Source organism: Dipodomys merriami, unplaced genomic scaffold (assembly GCF_024711535.1).
Source record: "Dipodomys merriami isolate MVZ:Mamm:240054 unplaced genomic scaffold, mDipMer1.0.p SCAF_153, whole genome shotgun sequence".
NCBI classification, from domain to species: Eukaryota; Metazoa; Chordata; class Mammalia; order Rodentia; family Heteromyidae; genus Dipodomys; species Dipodomys merriami.
This window is the reverse complement of record NW_027202860.1, coordinates 270075-285101: the sequence shown is the minus strand read 5'-3', so window position 1 is coordinate 285101 and position 15027 is coordinate 270075. Positions and strand designations below refer to the sequence as shown.

Sequence of the window (15027 nt, the reverse complement as noted above, 5' to 3'; positions counted from 1 at the left end):
CTTCATTCTTTTTCTCTCTTTGATCTTACCATTGTCTGAATTCAGCAAGAAGTCAACACAATGTATATATGAAGTTGTAGTTAGGGAAGGAAGCAATGTTCCTCTATAGGGCTTAGAGGATGTCTCGAAAATAGGTCATTTGGTTCCGTTCCCTGCATAGTGAATAGAGAACTGCCAAATTAGTGTCTTTACATTTTTCCCAATAGAAATACTAATGTACAAATTTCAAAGTGTCAGGGTAAGGGTAAAGCTCAAGTGGTAGAGTGCCTGCCCAGCAATTGTGAGGTCCTAAGTTCAAACCCCAGTAGCACCAAGAACTTAAAAAAAAATCCAAAGTGTTGAGTTCAGTTCAGGATGTCTTCCCTGCTCTGTTAATTAAACTTTGGGACATTGAAACTGGCTGGGGAAAATGATTGGATAGAAAATCTATTTCTATTCATTTAATCCCCAGCCTACAAACAAACAAAAAAACCTTTATTTTATTATGTACATCTTTATATAAAGGCCCAGCAAGTAGCTATTATGTCCTAAGATTGATGCTAGAAATATAAAATAGTCCATAACTCTGGTGATGAAGGACAAACAATAGATGAACTAAATAAATAAATATGCTATTTTAAAATACTAATAAGTCTCATGAAGGAAAGAAGCAGAAGGTTGTGATTGAGAGTAAGGAGAACACTGGCAAGAAAGGGTCTATCCAGGGAACATACACTGATATCAAGATGTGCAGGGTGAAGGAGTTCTGGGAAGAGCATTCTAAGTAGAAAAAACAAAATTAGAATATAAGCCTGCCTGGGGACCACAAAGCCTCAAGAGTATTCAAGAAACAGCAAGGAGGTTGATATGGCTTTACTGTTAAAGAGTAAAGAGGAAACATGGACACCAGTAGCTCATGTCTGTAATCCTAGCTACTCAGGAGGCTGAGGTCTGAGGATTAAAGTTCAAAGCCAGCTCTAGACAGACAGATCCAAGAGACTCCAGTTAACCAGCAAAAAGCCAGAAGTGGAGAGGTTGGAGTAAGGTGGCAGACTGCCAGCTGTAAGCTGAGAGAGCTTAGATTTAAATCGCACAGGGATGAGGAGTTGGGGTTTTATCATCAATCCAGTGGGTGAAATTGGTAGATTCTAAGTAAGAGGAAGGAATATATTTTGAAATATCCCCTTGGGTACTGCTGAGAGAGAGACTCAAAGAAATCAAGGAGCTAGTTAGGCAAAAGAGAAGAGTGGCTTTAGTGTGGCAGAGGAATTGGAGGGTAGAAAGATAATGAAGTGTATTTCACCAGAGTTGTGTTTCTTCAGGTTACCTTCTGATGTCGCTATACATTGAGCTAGTGGTATCTCGTAGGCAAACTGGACACATGAGTCTGAGGTTTAGGGAGGAAGTGAGATTGTAGATACAAATTGGGGATGGGGAAGGGTTAACTATGGAATGCCTTAAAGAGTTCCAAAAAGGAGGAGGGCCCATTGGATATGACAACTCTGAACTCTATTGGCTATTTTTTTGGAGCAGCTAAAGAGGAATGAAGAGAATGAAAGCCAAATAGAATTAGATTTAGGTTTCATAATAATCATTTCTACTTCCTAATTTTAAAAGATCATAGCAAGGAAAATTATAAAAAGAATTGCCACAACTCCACTTTTTAAAGAAAAGTAACTCCATTACAAAAGATTGAAGTTTTTACATTACAAATTTCCAAGCGAGGTGCAGTGGTTCATCCCTGTAGTCCCAGCTATTTAGAAGGCTGAGGTGAGCCCAGGTATTCAAGGACAGCTTTGGCAACATAGCCAGACACTATCTTAAAAAAAAAAAAAAAAAAAGGCATATCCCTTTCAACCCCACACTTAACAATTTATAACAATTCACTATATAAAAACCTATAAAGGAATGTTGATTTTATACTTTTCAACCTAACTTGTCTTCAACTAAACACATGGTATCTCAGAATAGAACTGAAGTAAACGCATAATGACCTACAATGCTATTGTCACTTCCGTATATTCAGATCTTGTCATGATTTTTATTTGTTTTGTGTGTTAGGTATTATGACATTGTCCCCTTTTGATCAAATGAAGACTGCCTCCAATATAGGTGGATTTAATGCAGCAATTAAAAACAGCCCACCTGCTATGTCCCAATATATCACTGTAGGGTCCAATCCATTTACTGGCTTCTTCTATGCTCTTGAGGTATGTGTTTCAGTACTGATCATAAGTAGGGCCACTTTTTATTTTTCACCTTGTCTAAATTTTGCATACAATATAGCCTTAGTAATATAGCAGTATAGTAATATAGACTTAGTAGCTTATGTTTCTAAGTTTCAGTTGAAGCGATAATTAAACATAACTACATTTCTTTTAACTTATTTAGATTAACTGAAAAAGATTAAATAATCAAGGTAAAAAAATAAAGCTTTGTTTCTGAAGTTCTTTTGCAACTTTCTTTTTATATTCTGGAACAGTCAAAAAGCTCAAGATTGTTAATTATGTCAGCCCATTGGGGGTTTGAATAAGTGAAAACTTGTGAAGGTAGAACAAGCTACAAGCACACTTGACATATGTAGTAACATTGCTTCCTGAATTAGGGAAAATCCAGGTCTTAGGTTTCACAGTTCTTATTTCTCACTTAAAAAGCAGTCATCTCAGAATTGACCAAACTTACTTTTATAAAAATACTTAAATTTTTACAAAGAAGGGCAAGAGCCAAGTTGTAGGCAGATGGGAAATCCTTAGCACAGTTACAGTACTGTTGTCTTAATGGCCTACTTTATCATTTAGTGTAACTAAAGAGCAAAATTCTAAAGGTAAGTTAGACTGCTAGTTATATTTCAAAATTAGAGTAAGAGTTTTTAAAATTATATTACTGCAATGAGGTTCTTACTATTTGAAAGAAGCTGAGCTGCTAGTCCAGTTTTAGCAACTTTTCAAAAAAATTTTTTTAAGTAGGCTTGTTTAGACATTAGGTTTATTAGGTTTGTTTTCTTGGAGCTAAGTTTTCTCTTCATGTGTTGTGTCTTACAGGGAAGCACGCAGCCATTACTATCTCATGTTGCTCTAGCAGTTGCAAGTAAACTCACTTCTGCTTTATTTAATGCTGCCAGGTAACTCAGTAACAAAGATGATGTAATTTGTATCTAGCTTGGTTTTAGTGTATATTTTGATAATCTATCTTACAAAAACTCAAAGCTCTAGTTTTATTCTAATTTTTCTTCTTTTCAGTGGTTGGCTAGGTTGGAAAAATAAGCATGAAGAAGAAGCTGTCCAGAAGCAAAAGCCCAAGATGGAACCAGCTACCCCATTAGCTGTAAGGCAAGTTCTACCAGGTTTCTCCTTTTAGTTGTTACAGATGTGTGTTATTACATGTACGCCATTTTAGTTGCCTTCATGAGTCTTTAGGAGCTTCTGAACATCATTAATTGAGTGAAAATCTCACTAAATATAAACTACACAAGAAGAGTGTGTCTTATCTGTTGTATTCACAGCTATCTCTCATATAGCAAGTACTCAAGATGTATTTGTAAACTGCACTTTTAAACAAATTTAGCTTCAGTTGCCAAAAAAAAAATCAGTCTAACAATAGCTATTGTGTTTCTTGCTTTAAAATGTTTATGTAATTTGTTATTAGACTACAAACTTAAAAGGTGTTTAGTGACTTAAAAAAATAATCTCAGTACTTGGAAAGCTGAGTGAGAAAAAAATAACACGTTTGAGGCCAGCCTCAAGACAGGGTCTTAAGACCCTGTCTTGAAAACAAATGAATGAATAAATTAACCAGAGTCATTTGTATTTTAACTCTCTTCAGAATACTTGTGCTTACTTCCTTGTTTACCTTAGTAGGACTTTAGGATATGATAGTGGATCTGTGAGATTTAATTTTTTTTTTGTAGAGAGGAAGCATGAATTTTTACTGTCATATCTCTTTTTACCTAATGTAAAGTACCATCCTAAAGGGAAACATTACCTCCCATCCCTCTTTTTAAAGGTATTCTTCAACTGAACAAAGCGAACTAGTTATCTCTTAATAAAAATATACTGAAGTTTGATTTTTTTCACTTTACTTTAAAATATTGTGTTGTAGCCAGGTGCCCGATGGCTAACAACTATAATTTTAGCAATTCAGGAAGCTGAGATCTGAGGATTACAGCTCAAAGCCAGCCCAGGGTGAGAAAGTCAATGAGACTCTCATCTCTAGTTAACCATTGAAATGCCAGAAATGGAACTGTAGCTCAAGTGGTAGTATGCTCACCTTGAACAAAAAAAGCTCAGGGACAGCACTTTTGCCTTGAGTTCAAACCCCAGAACTGGCACCAAAAAAAATAAAGTTACATTGTGACATACCACTTTTTCTATATTCACTCAAAAGTCAAGAAATTGGCCAGATGGCCTTATGTATCTCAAAAAAATATGACAGAATTTTGAGCACTTTTGACTCAGGAATTTTTCTCTTCTGATCTTTTGACAGTACATTATTTCACTCATAGTCTTAAGAAGGTTGATTTCAAATCAATAGCATTTTAGCAAGAACATTAGGAAAAGGAAAATTTTGATTCAGGCTGATACATTGCTGTCAAGCAAAATATGTTACCTAGAAAAAAGCACAGATTAGGAAGAACTTAAAATAGACAAAAGATGCAGGGCATTCTCAACTTTAGTTGATTGTGAATCTACTTCGTATTCTCTAAAATGTAGGGTATGGATATCTGTACAGAAACCTACATGAGACTTATTTTTTATACATTTTTATATTGTAAATTTTTATATTATCATATGTGTTTAGCTAGTAAATTATCTTTTTTTTTTTTTTTTGGTCCGGTCGTGGGGCCTGAACTCTGGGCCTGGGCGCTGTCCCTCAGCATTTCAGCTCAAGGCTAGCACTCTACCACTTGAGCCACAGCACCACTTCCGGCTTTTTTCTTTTTGCTTATGTGGGGCTGAGGAATCGAAACCAGGGCCTCGAGCATGCAAGGCAAGCGCTCTACCACTGAGCCACCTTCCCAGCCTCAGTAAATTATCTTTTAATCTAGGCAAAATTCATATTTCTTTATGTAAAAACAGAAGAACTATATTTTATTTGTGCATTCATTTATTCTAAGTTTCCTGATTTGAATGTGATTTGAGTTTTTATTTTCTTTTAAATAACAGATTCGGTCTTCCAGATTCTCGACGCCATGGTGAAAGCATCTGTCTGTCTCCATGTAACACACTGGCAGCAGTAACAGATGATTTTGGCAGGGTGATTTTATTGGATGTCACTAGAGGAATTGCAATACGTATGTGGAAAGGTACTTACGGAAATTGAGAAAAAAGTTAATTCACCTTTTTTTTTGGTTGATCATGGGGCTTGAACTCTGGGCCTGGGCGTTGTCCCTCAGCTCTTCAGCTCAAGGCAAGTGCTCTACCACTTGAGCTACAGCGCCACTTCCGGTTTTCTAGTGGTTTTTATTGGAGGTAAGAGTCTCACAGACTTTCCTGCTTGGGCTGGGGCTGGCTGTGACCGTGATCCTCAGATCTCAGCCTCCTGAGTAGCTAGGATTACAGGCGTGAGCCACTGGCACCTGGCTTAATTCACTTTTTGAGTTGATAACAGTATTTAATCTTTTATGTTTATGCTTGCTCTTTTTTGGGGGGAGGGGTCGGTCGTGAGGCTTGAACTCTGGACTTGGGCGCTGTCACTCAGCTCTTCAGCTCAAGGCGAGCACTCTGCCACTTGAGCCACAGCGTCACTTCCAGTTTTCTAGTGGTTTATTGGAGAGAAGAGTCTAACGGACTTTCCTGCCCAGGCTGGCTTTGAACCACGATCCTCAGATCTCAGTCTCCTGAGTAGCTAGGATTACAGGCGTGAGCCACCAGTGCCAGGCTTGCTTGCTCTTTTTAAAAGAAACTTAGGTCAGCAACATTTGATTTTTCATAGCTCATATATTCTGGTCACCCCATAGACACTCCTATAACTTGTACCTTATGTACCTTATTTCAGTTCTCACTATCATTTAATGCCTAAATTCAGTTCCTTGCCCCCTCTCCATTCATTTTCCTCACAAAGCTACTCTTTTTTTTTTTTTTTTATTGGTTGTGGGGCCTGAACTCTGGGCCTGAGCACTGTCCCTCAGCTCTTCAGCTCAAGGCTAGTGCTCTACCACTTGAGCCATAGCGCCACTTCTGGCTTTTTCTGCTTATATGGTGCTGAGGAATCGAACCAAGGGCCTCATGCATGCAAGGCAAGCACTTTACCACTGAGCCACCTTCCCAGCCCACAAAGCTACTCTTGAGGCAGAGGTTCTCCCAAGTCTACAACGCTGAATTTTTTAGGTGTATTTAAGAGAGTAAAATGGGCAAACTCCATCATTATTGACTTGACTTAGTTACATCTGTATGCTTACATCAGTCTACTTAGTTCACTAGTAACGGTACCACTTTCATTCAGGTGCAAGAATAACAGACTCAGGTATACAACATGATCTCACCGTGAAATCCTCAGACCCAGTCTCCCTCCATGAAGCTGCCCCACTCATGGTTCTATCATGGTTCTAGCTTGGGAAGGAAGGAGAAGTAATATATGTTCATATTCAACTTGGTTTTTATTTGGAAGACAAATCTAGTGATCTTTCCAGAATTTTTAAAATTTATTTTATTTTATTTTTTGTCGGTCGTGGGGCTTGAATTCTGGGCCTAAGCACTGTCCCTCGGCTCTTCAGCTCAAGGCTAGCGCTCTACCACAGCGTCACTTCTGGTTTTCTGGTGGTTTATTGGAGATAAGAGTTTCACGGTCTTTACTGCCTGGGCTGGTTTTGAACCGCAGTCATCATATCTCAGCCTCCTGAGTAGCTAGGATTACAGGCATGAGCCACCGGCGCCTGGATAGCCACAAGTTTTTTAAAGGAAGGAATCTCAGAGGGAAGGAAGGGAATAGGAACAGGTGCTAGTTTGGGGGAAATATCTCAGAAAACTTTAATGATACCCAATATTTCTTTCTAAAAAAAATTATCTGAAGCAAATACAGGTGACAAAATATTAAAACTAGGTAAATTGCTGTGACAAATTATTATATGTATTATCCTTTCTGTTGAAAATATTTCTTAAAAAAGATAATGTACTTCTATAGCTTTTCTGATTCTCTTCCTTAAATTGTCCAGTGCTTCAAGAGGCTACTCCTAAGCCCAGAGTGACTAATTGGCTTCTCTTTTCCTGTGTCTCCAAGGGTACCGAGATGCACAAATTGGATGGATTCAAATTGTAGAGGACCTCCATGAAAGAGTACCAGAGAAGGCAGATTTTTCCCCCTTTGGAAATACTCAGGGTCCCAGTCGAGTAGCTCAGTTCCTTGTGATTTATGCACCAAGAAGGGGAATTTTAGAAGTCTGGAGTACACAGCAGGGACCTAGAGTAGGAGCTTTCAACGTGGGTAAGCACTGCAGGTAAGCTGCAACCTCTGGCATTTTGCTGATTGTGAAAAAAAAAAAACCAGGGTTGTTTTTATTAAAGGAAAGGTTTTTTTTGTTTTTTTTTTTTTGTCGGCCGTGGGGCTTGAACTCTGGGCTTGGGCACTGTCCCTCAGCTCTTCAGCTCAAGGCGAGCGCTCTACCACTTGAGCTACAGCGCCACTTCCGGTTTTCTGGTGGTTTATTGGAGATAGGAGTCTCACGGTCTCTCCTGCCCCGGCTGGCTTTGAACCCCGATCCTCAGATCTCAGCCTCCTGAGTAGCTAGGATTACAGGCGTGAGCCATCAGCGCCCGGCAGGAAAGCTTTTTATTAAGGCAACTTAAAGATTGCAAGTTGCTAGAAAACTGTAATTATCTTTATACAGGTTTTCCTGTGCATACCTGATGTGTAATTAAGTATTTAAAAACAAAGAAATATTACTAAAAAAATTACCTGAGGCAGTTGAATGAAAGTTAGGTTGGCATAGCCATTTGTCCCTTACTCAGCTGTAAAGACTCAAAAGGAAAGTTTCCTTCATGCTTTGCTAGTGATTATGTGTGCCATTGAAACATAGGCCTGATTGTGTTTAGTTAGTTCTCTAGATCCTTTTAAAGCCAATCGACTCTTGTCAGTTGAGACCTGCTTTACTGGCTTTTGGTATCAATATTCATTTGCTAATGCTCCTTAGTTAATGGTGGGGTGTTGTCTCCTGGCTATTATAAAAGCAACTTTTGGCATGACTCCTTTCTCTAATATTTTACCATTTTGGTATATGATTTCCTTAGGTTACTGTATCCTGGCTATAAAATAATGGGTTTAAACAATGTTACCAGTCAGAGTTGGCAGCCACAGACCTACCAGATCTGCCTTGTTGACCCTGTCTCTGCAAGTGTGAAAACAGTGAATGTTCCTTTCCATTTGGCTCTCAGGTAAGCTTACTGAGGTAACTTCTGATTCCCTTACCTCACTGTGCTTTGTGATTTCATCACTAGAGGATAACTTTAATAGTAAATAGGGAACATATAAAAGGACACATATAAAGAAAAAAGAAATATCCGAATTAGAAGAAATAGTTTCATATTCTGTAACCTTTTGTGTATGTATATGTGTAAACTTGTATTTATTATTGTAGTGATAAAAAGAGCGAACGAGCCAAGGACATGCACTTAGTGAAGAAACTAGCAGCTTTACTGAAAGTGAAATCTCCTGATCCAGGTAGGTAAACTTGAGCAGCATAGTAGAGCATACTATCCTGTCATTTTGTAAATCTAGAAAAGAGGAGAATATGTCTGAGACAAGCAGAAACGGTCAGATAGGTTGATGTTAGGCTAAATGAACCCCAAGATAAGGACTCAAATGTTTTTTTCTTTCTTGCTATTGTTTTAACATATTTATAAGATATTTCTTGGTGCTGGGAAGGTGGCTTAGTGGTAGAGTGCTTGCCTTGCATGCATGAGGCCCTGGGTTTGATTCCTCAGCATCACATAATCAAAAAGAAAAAAGCCGGAAGTGGCACTATGGCTCAAGTGGTAGAGCGCTAGCCTTGAGCTGAAGAGCTGAGGGACAGTGCCCAGGCCCAGAGTTCAGGCCCCACAACCGGAACCAAAAAAAAAAAAAGATATTTCTTTGTTGCTGTGTATGTCCCTCCCCCATGGTATAACCCCTGTTTTCACTGTATTTGATATTGGTATAATTTGTGGAGAGGAAGGGAAAAAACAAATTGTTTAATTAGGGATACAGGTGGACCCATTGTAACAATGAGATGTACAAGACATTATGTCGAAAAACGAACTTTACAACTTTGGCGTATGGTGTGTGTTGGGGGTGGGGGCGGGGATGGGAAGGGATGGTTAAAGGGAAACAAAGGAGGAGGCAACAATGCTTGATAAGAAATGTACTCATTGCCTTGCCCATGTAATTGTAACCCCTCTGTACAGTATTTTCACAATAAAAGAAATTTTAAAAAAAATAGAGGAGAGTTGCCTGTCATCTCCCATACTTTTTTTCTTGGAGATGGGCTGTAAGGATGAAGTTGCCATCCAGGGGATGCTATCACAAGAAAACAGTAATGTAAGAGAACACCAGTAGCATTTAGAGTAACAACACATGTATGCTCATTTTGTTTCAGAGAAACTTTTTTGTTGTTGTTGTTGGTCGTGGGGCTTGAATTCTGGGCCTGGTCGTTGTCCCTTAGCTCTTCAGCTCAAGGCTAGCACTCTACCACTTGAGCCACAGCACCACTTCCAGTTTTCTGGTGGTTAATTGGAGATAAGAGTCTCATGGACTTTTCTGCCCGGGCTGGCTTTGAACCACGATCCTCAGATCTCAGTCTCCTGAGTAGCTAGGATTACAGGCATGAGCTACCCGCAGCCAGCTTCAGGGAAACATTTTACTGTAATAAAAAGTAAAAATTCTACTTTGATTTTCTCTTTCTAGATATGGTAGAAACAGAAATAAAGGAATTAATTCTTGATATTAAGTACCCTGCAACAAAAAAACAAGTAAGTGAATTTTCCTAAGTGGCTATTAACCATTACTTCTAATAAAATCTTTATTGTCCTATTTCTCTCCACACATGACAAGCTTAAAATTTCCTTTTATTGATCTTTATGCCTTTTCATATTCCCATGAAGAAGGGTCTGTTGTCTCTTTATTATAATTTAGGTAGGTCTACTATATACAAGTGCTCATGTTTTATACACATATAGACACACACATATATTCACATTCTCTAATATGTAACATGTTTAAGTTAAAGAATAATAATATACACAAGTGTGTATTTCCTTAGGAAATAGAATCTTGTTGGGAACTCTTGGGCAGCCTTGGGTATCCATTTTGATCTTCTGCATCTTAAGATTACCCAATGTGTATCTCTATTAAACATATCACTTAGGTGCTGGGAAGGTGGCTCAGTGGTAGAGCGCTTCGATTCCTCAGCACCATATAAGCAAAAAGAAAAAAGCCGGAAGTGGCGCTGTGGCTCAAATGGTAGAGTGCTAGCCTTGAGCTGAAGAGCTGAGGGACAGCGCCCAGGCCCAGAGTTCAGCCCCCACGACCAGACCCCCCCAAAAAAACAACAACAACAAAAAACATATCACTTGTAAACTCTTGGTATATTTTCTGCCTTTTTGAACTGTATAAAGGGACATATACTTTTTGTCTTCTTCTAACTTATTTTTGAACATTTCTGTGAATGATGTATGTGATATATGGAGCTATACTGTAGTTGAAGTGATACAGTTCATTTCCTGTGCCATATAAATTCACTCTATGACTCTAGTTATTTACTCACTTTCCTCTGTCTGGTAACATGTAGGTCGTTTTCTATATTGCTATTCAGACAATAATGCCATGTTCATTCTTGTACATGTTTCCTATAGCACATCTGCAAGTGTTTCTTGAATAGTTAGTTAAGAGTGGAGCTGCCAGGTATTTGTTACTTCTGTCCAGGCTGTTTTGTACTATTATAATCATCTGTGACTTCTTTTACTCCCTCTCCTATCCATACTCCTCACAAAGTCTTGATTTCATAACTTCTTATGTAACATTTCAACCCCACAGAGATCTCTCCACTTCTGTTTTACTTTTTGTTTTACAGTGCTATGGTTTGATCTTAGGGCTTTTCACATGCTAGGCAACTGCTCTGCTACTAAGATATACCACCAGCTCTGTCTGCAGTTAACTTTTAGACTACTGCTTACTACTTATTTCATGTACATTAGTCATAGTTCTCCAAGTGTTTTTTTTAGTTCTTTTGTGTCTTTAAGTAGGAACTTTACCTAATTATCATAAGTCATAGCATTTAAAATATACTACTATGAGCATATGAGGACATAAATCAGTGTTTTTTCTTATTCCCTTAACACAGCCAATTAATGGTTTGATTCAGTATGGATTTTTTTCCCCCCATACACCAACCAATTTCTCCTGCAGATTTTCCAGTTGGCATAGGTGGGTGTCCTCCAGTTCAGTTCTGATACCTGCCTGAAGAGAGCACCAGATTTCACAGGATGAGGACTAGATCCCATAAGATTAACCACGCTTTAGTCACCAGTCTTAAGTAGCAGGTTGTCTGACTATGACCCTTCTTTGGGTTTGATTAACTTGCTACAGAACTCACAGATCTCAGGGCAACTCATAACTTTTACTCACACATCATAGGATGTTACAAAGGATTTCTGGTGAATAGCCCAGAGGGAAGAGACACATGGGGCAAGGCAGGTGGGAGGGGTGCAGAACTTCCTATTCTCTCAAGGCCAGTCATGCCTAAGAATCTGTGTGTTCATCTATTTGCAGCTCTCCAAACCCTGCCCTGTCAGGTGTTTATGGAGGTTTCATTACTTAGGCATGATTGATTGCACCATTGACTGTTAACAATAAACCCAACCTTTAGTAAACGTGGGAGGTAAAGAGTGGGGCTAAAAGTTCTAATTCTGTAATCACATGGGTAGTATGATAACCTGCCCCCATCCTGAAACTATCCAGGAGGAATTACTACCCAGTAATTCCTAGGATCAATACCAATGTTAAAACAAAAGCATCTGTGCCTGCATGGGTTTTAGGAACTGGAGCAGAGACCAAGCATTAGGAAAAAAAAAAAAAAAAAAGATGCTTTTAGCACCCTTACCACTCAGGAAGTTATAGGGGGTTAGAAGCTGTATGTCACAACCTGAAGGTAGAGATTAAAATTTCTTCTTATTTTAAAGCTGTATGCACAGGAAAGTTTAGGAAAGAGTGATTTTTATTGCAGTTATTTTTTCAAAGATTTTTTCCCAGTACTATCAAAACCAAAAAAAATTACTTCATGGTCTCATTATAAAATATGATTTTCCATTATACAGACTGTTAATTGACTTTCATATTTCTCAGGGTAAAATCTCAGTCATTAAAGATGACACTGATCACAAGGCATCTAGAGAAAAGGAGAGGGAATCTAGAGTAGAGTCAAAATCCCAGTAATTCTTTTTTGGTGCAGTTGTTAATCTTACATCATGAAACAACAAAATTGGGGAAATTTAGCCTGGTACATATTGTTTTATGTTCTCCTGGGTTCATCTTTTTTTTTTTTTAAAGACTATATTCTTGAATCATTTGTGAAAGTGATTTTATTTAATATGTTGGAAAACCCAATAACAAAATTGTTAATTGTCTTAAAAATATTAGAGGAAAGGAAAAATCTTTACTAAGGAACTTACATTATTCAGGGAAACTCTAACTCTTTACTGACTTATCTACAGGTAGTTGCAAAGGATTTCTGGTGAACAGCCAGAAGGATACTGAGAAAGGAAGCCAAAAACTCACCTGTGCAATTATTGACAGATTATGTTTGTCCTGGGTTCTTTTAGTTGCTTTATTTCCCCCAGATAGTTAGTATTTCATCACAGGCCACTGCTAAGCCAACTTCTCTCCCACAAATACAGAATTTATTGTGTTATATGCTCTGATTCCTATCTCATGCCATATTTTAGTCTATTTTCAAATTATTTAGTCTCATTTATTCAATTTAATGTGTTCATGTGAAAGGATAGATGTAAACTTTAACTCTTTTTTAGTTGCTTTGTTGGACATGAGGTGGAAGTTTGGAGCTTCTGAGTGAGGACTTAAGTACCAAGAATGGGTTGGAGTGTTGAGAGCAAGGCAGGTTAGGCTGCATATTGGAGCTAGCCGACATGACCTGTAAATTCAGCCTGCCTTGCACATATGGACTAAGAAAGCTCTAAGTTGTTAGCTTTTATTATTGGCATGGCAATTACCGCTGCTTTTCATTTGTACTTTGAGAGAGCTTATCCACACTTTTCTTTTCTTTTTCTTTTCTTTTCTTTTTTTTGGGGTCCGGTCGTGGGGCCTGAACTCTGGGCCTGGGCGCTGTCCCTCAACTCTTCAGCTCAAGGCTAGCACTCTATCACTTGAGTCAGAGCACCACTTCCGGCTTTTTTTTTCTTTTTCTGCTTATGTGGTGCTGAGGAATCTAACCCAGGGCCTCAAGCATGCAAGGCAAGTGCTCTACCACTGAGCCACCTTCCCAGCCCACTTATCCACACTTTTCTTACTAGTGAATACTTTGTTTCTATTTTGTCTCTGCCACTCTGTTAAATATTAGTTCTCTTCTAGTTGTATCATTATCAATCTGGACTTTGCATCATTGTACCACATTATTTTATGTGACATAAAGCTGATTTGTATTGCTTACTGCTCTATTTCAGTGCACTTTTATCCAATGGTATGTAGATTAAAACATCTTAAATAGGAAATTCTTTTTGAAATACAGGGAAGATTAAGGCGTTAATATAAAATACTTAAAACTAAACTGTTGCTCAATGTCTTTCTTCTAGGCTTTGGAAAGCATTTTGGCAAGTGAACGTTTACCTTTCTCCTGTCTTAAAAACATCACTGAGACTTTAATGGACACTTTAAAAAATCAAGGTAATAGTTTGTACTGATGAAGGTAATTGTTTCACTTCAAATTTTATATGTCATTGTAGCTTATAGTATCATTTTAATATGTATGCAATGTGTCATTTTAACATACATAATAAAATTGGTTTATATATAATAATTTGGTTTATATATATAAACCTATTCATATATATATCAACCTATGCATATATATATGCCTATTTATATGTATATATAAACACGTTCGTACCTTCAATCTTTGGGGGTCTTGTTATTCCCCATATATGCAGTTGATGTTCTTTAGCTATTTCAGAATGTATTACTATTTCTTGTTGGAAATACTTTCATGTAGGCCCCACAGTTGTGAGAAAAGCTCTTTATAGACAGATGAATAATTTTGGAGAACATTTTGAAAGCTCTGCCAGGAGAGAAATCAGCCATTGGTATGCAAACAGTGGCCAGTTCTCTTCTTCCATTGTCTTTTGCTTTAATTTGTGGGATAAGAGAAATTCCATACATGTGCTATCAAGTAATCTCATTCTGACTGAACTAATGATTAAAAATAATTCTTTGAATCAGTGTTCTGTTGGGGTTTAGCATTGATGTTTTCCTCTCTTTTTCTTTCATGGGCAGAGCTTGGTCCTCCCAAATCCAAGTTGCAGGGTTCAGAGTACTAAATTAGTCGTGATTTTTTTCTTTTTTTTTGTCATGTTAGCTACATAAAAACCTTATATTTAATCATGTTTAGACCATAGTGACTTCAAATATTACACATTCTTTCTGGATTTGAAGCTTCTAATTTTGAGACCACTTTTTCATTACTTTTTCCAGCAGATACATAAAGCTGGCTTTTAGATAATACAGGTCCATACAACTTGGTAGGAACAACCTGTTTTTTTAAAGAGGCACTCTATACTTATAAAGCCCCCTATGCTGCAAAGACTAACAAAATATCAAAATTTATTAAATTAAAAATTACTTTGCACAAGGTTGGGAGTAAACCAAACTATAAAATGATCACAATTTCTAGTTCTACCTGTCATGTGCCAGTTTTATGTATTAGCTTTTGCTATTACTGTAAGAACTTGGACGTTTTTCCATGTTACTGTATCTTAAATAAGATTTCTTGTAGTTTTTTTTTTACTGTCTGCCTTTTCACAAAACAAGTTATTTGTTTTATATTAGATAAAATATCTAAATTATTATACAGAA

At 37.7% G+C, this 15027-nt stretch overlaps 1 protein-coding gene and 1 non-coding gene across 2 annotated transcripts in view; both read left to right on the top strand.

Moving 5' to 3' along the window:
* Rab3gap2 (RAB3 GTPase activating non-catalytic protein subunit 2) overlaps positions 1-15027 on the top strand; it is a 75569-nt gene that overhangs the window by 30821 nt on the left and 29721 nt on the right. The window contains exons 10-18 of the mRNA XM_070022769.1: positions 2041-2189; positions 3021-3100; positions 3219-3308; positions 5142-5281; positions 7195-7411; positions 8202-8345; positions 8549-8631; positions 9853-9917; positions 13752-13842. Of these exons, the coding sequence (XP_069878870.1) occupies positions 2041-2189; positions 3021-3100; positions 3219-3308; positions 5142-5281; positions 7195-7411; positions 8202-8345; positions 8549-8631; positions 9853-9917; positions 13752-13842 (1059 nt within the window). The remainder of the gene's footprint in view (positions 1-2040; positions 2190-3020; positions 3101-3218; positions 3309-5141; positions 5282-7194; positions 7412-8201; positions 8346-8548; positions 8632-9852; positions 9918-13751; positions 13843-15027) is intronic.
* LOC138827307 (small nucleolar RNA SNORA36 family) lies at positions 329-460 on the top strand. Its single transcript, XR_011372035.1, has one exon. It is a non-coding gene; the product is annotated as a small nucleolar RNA SNORA36 family (small nucleolar RNA).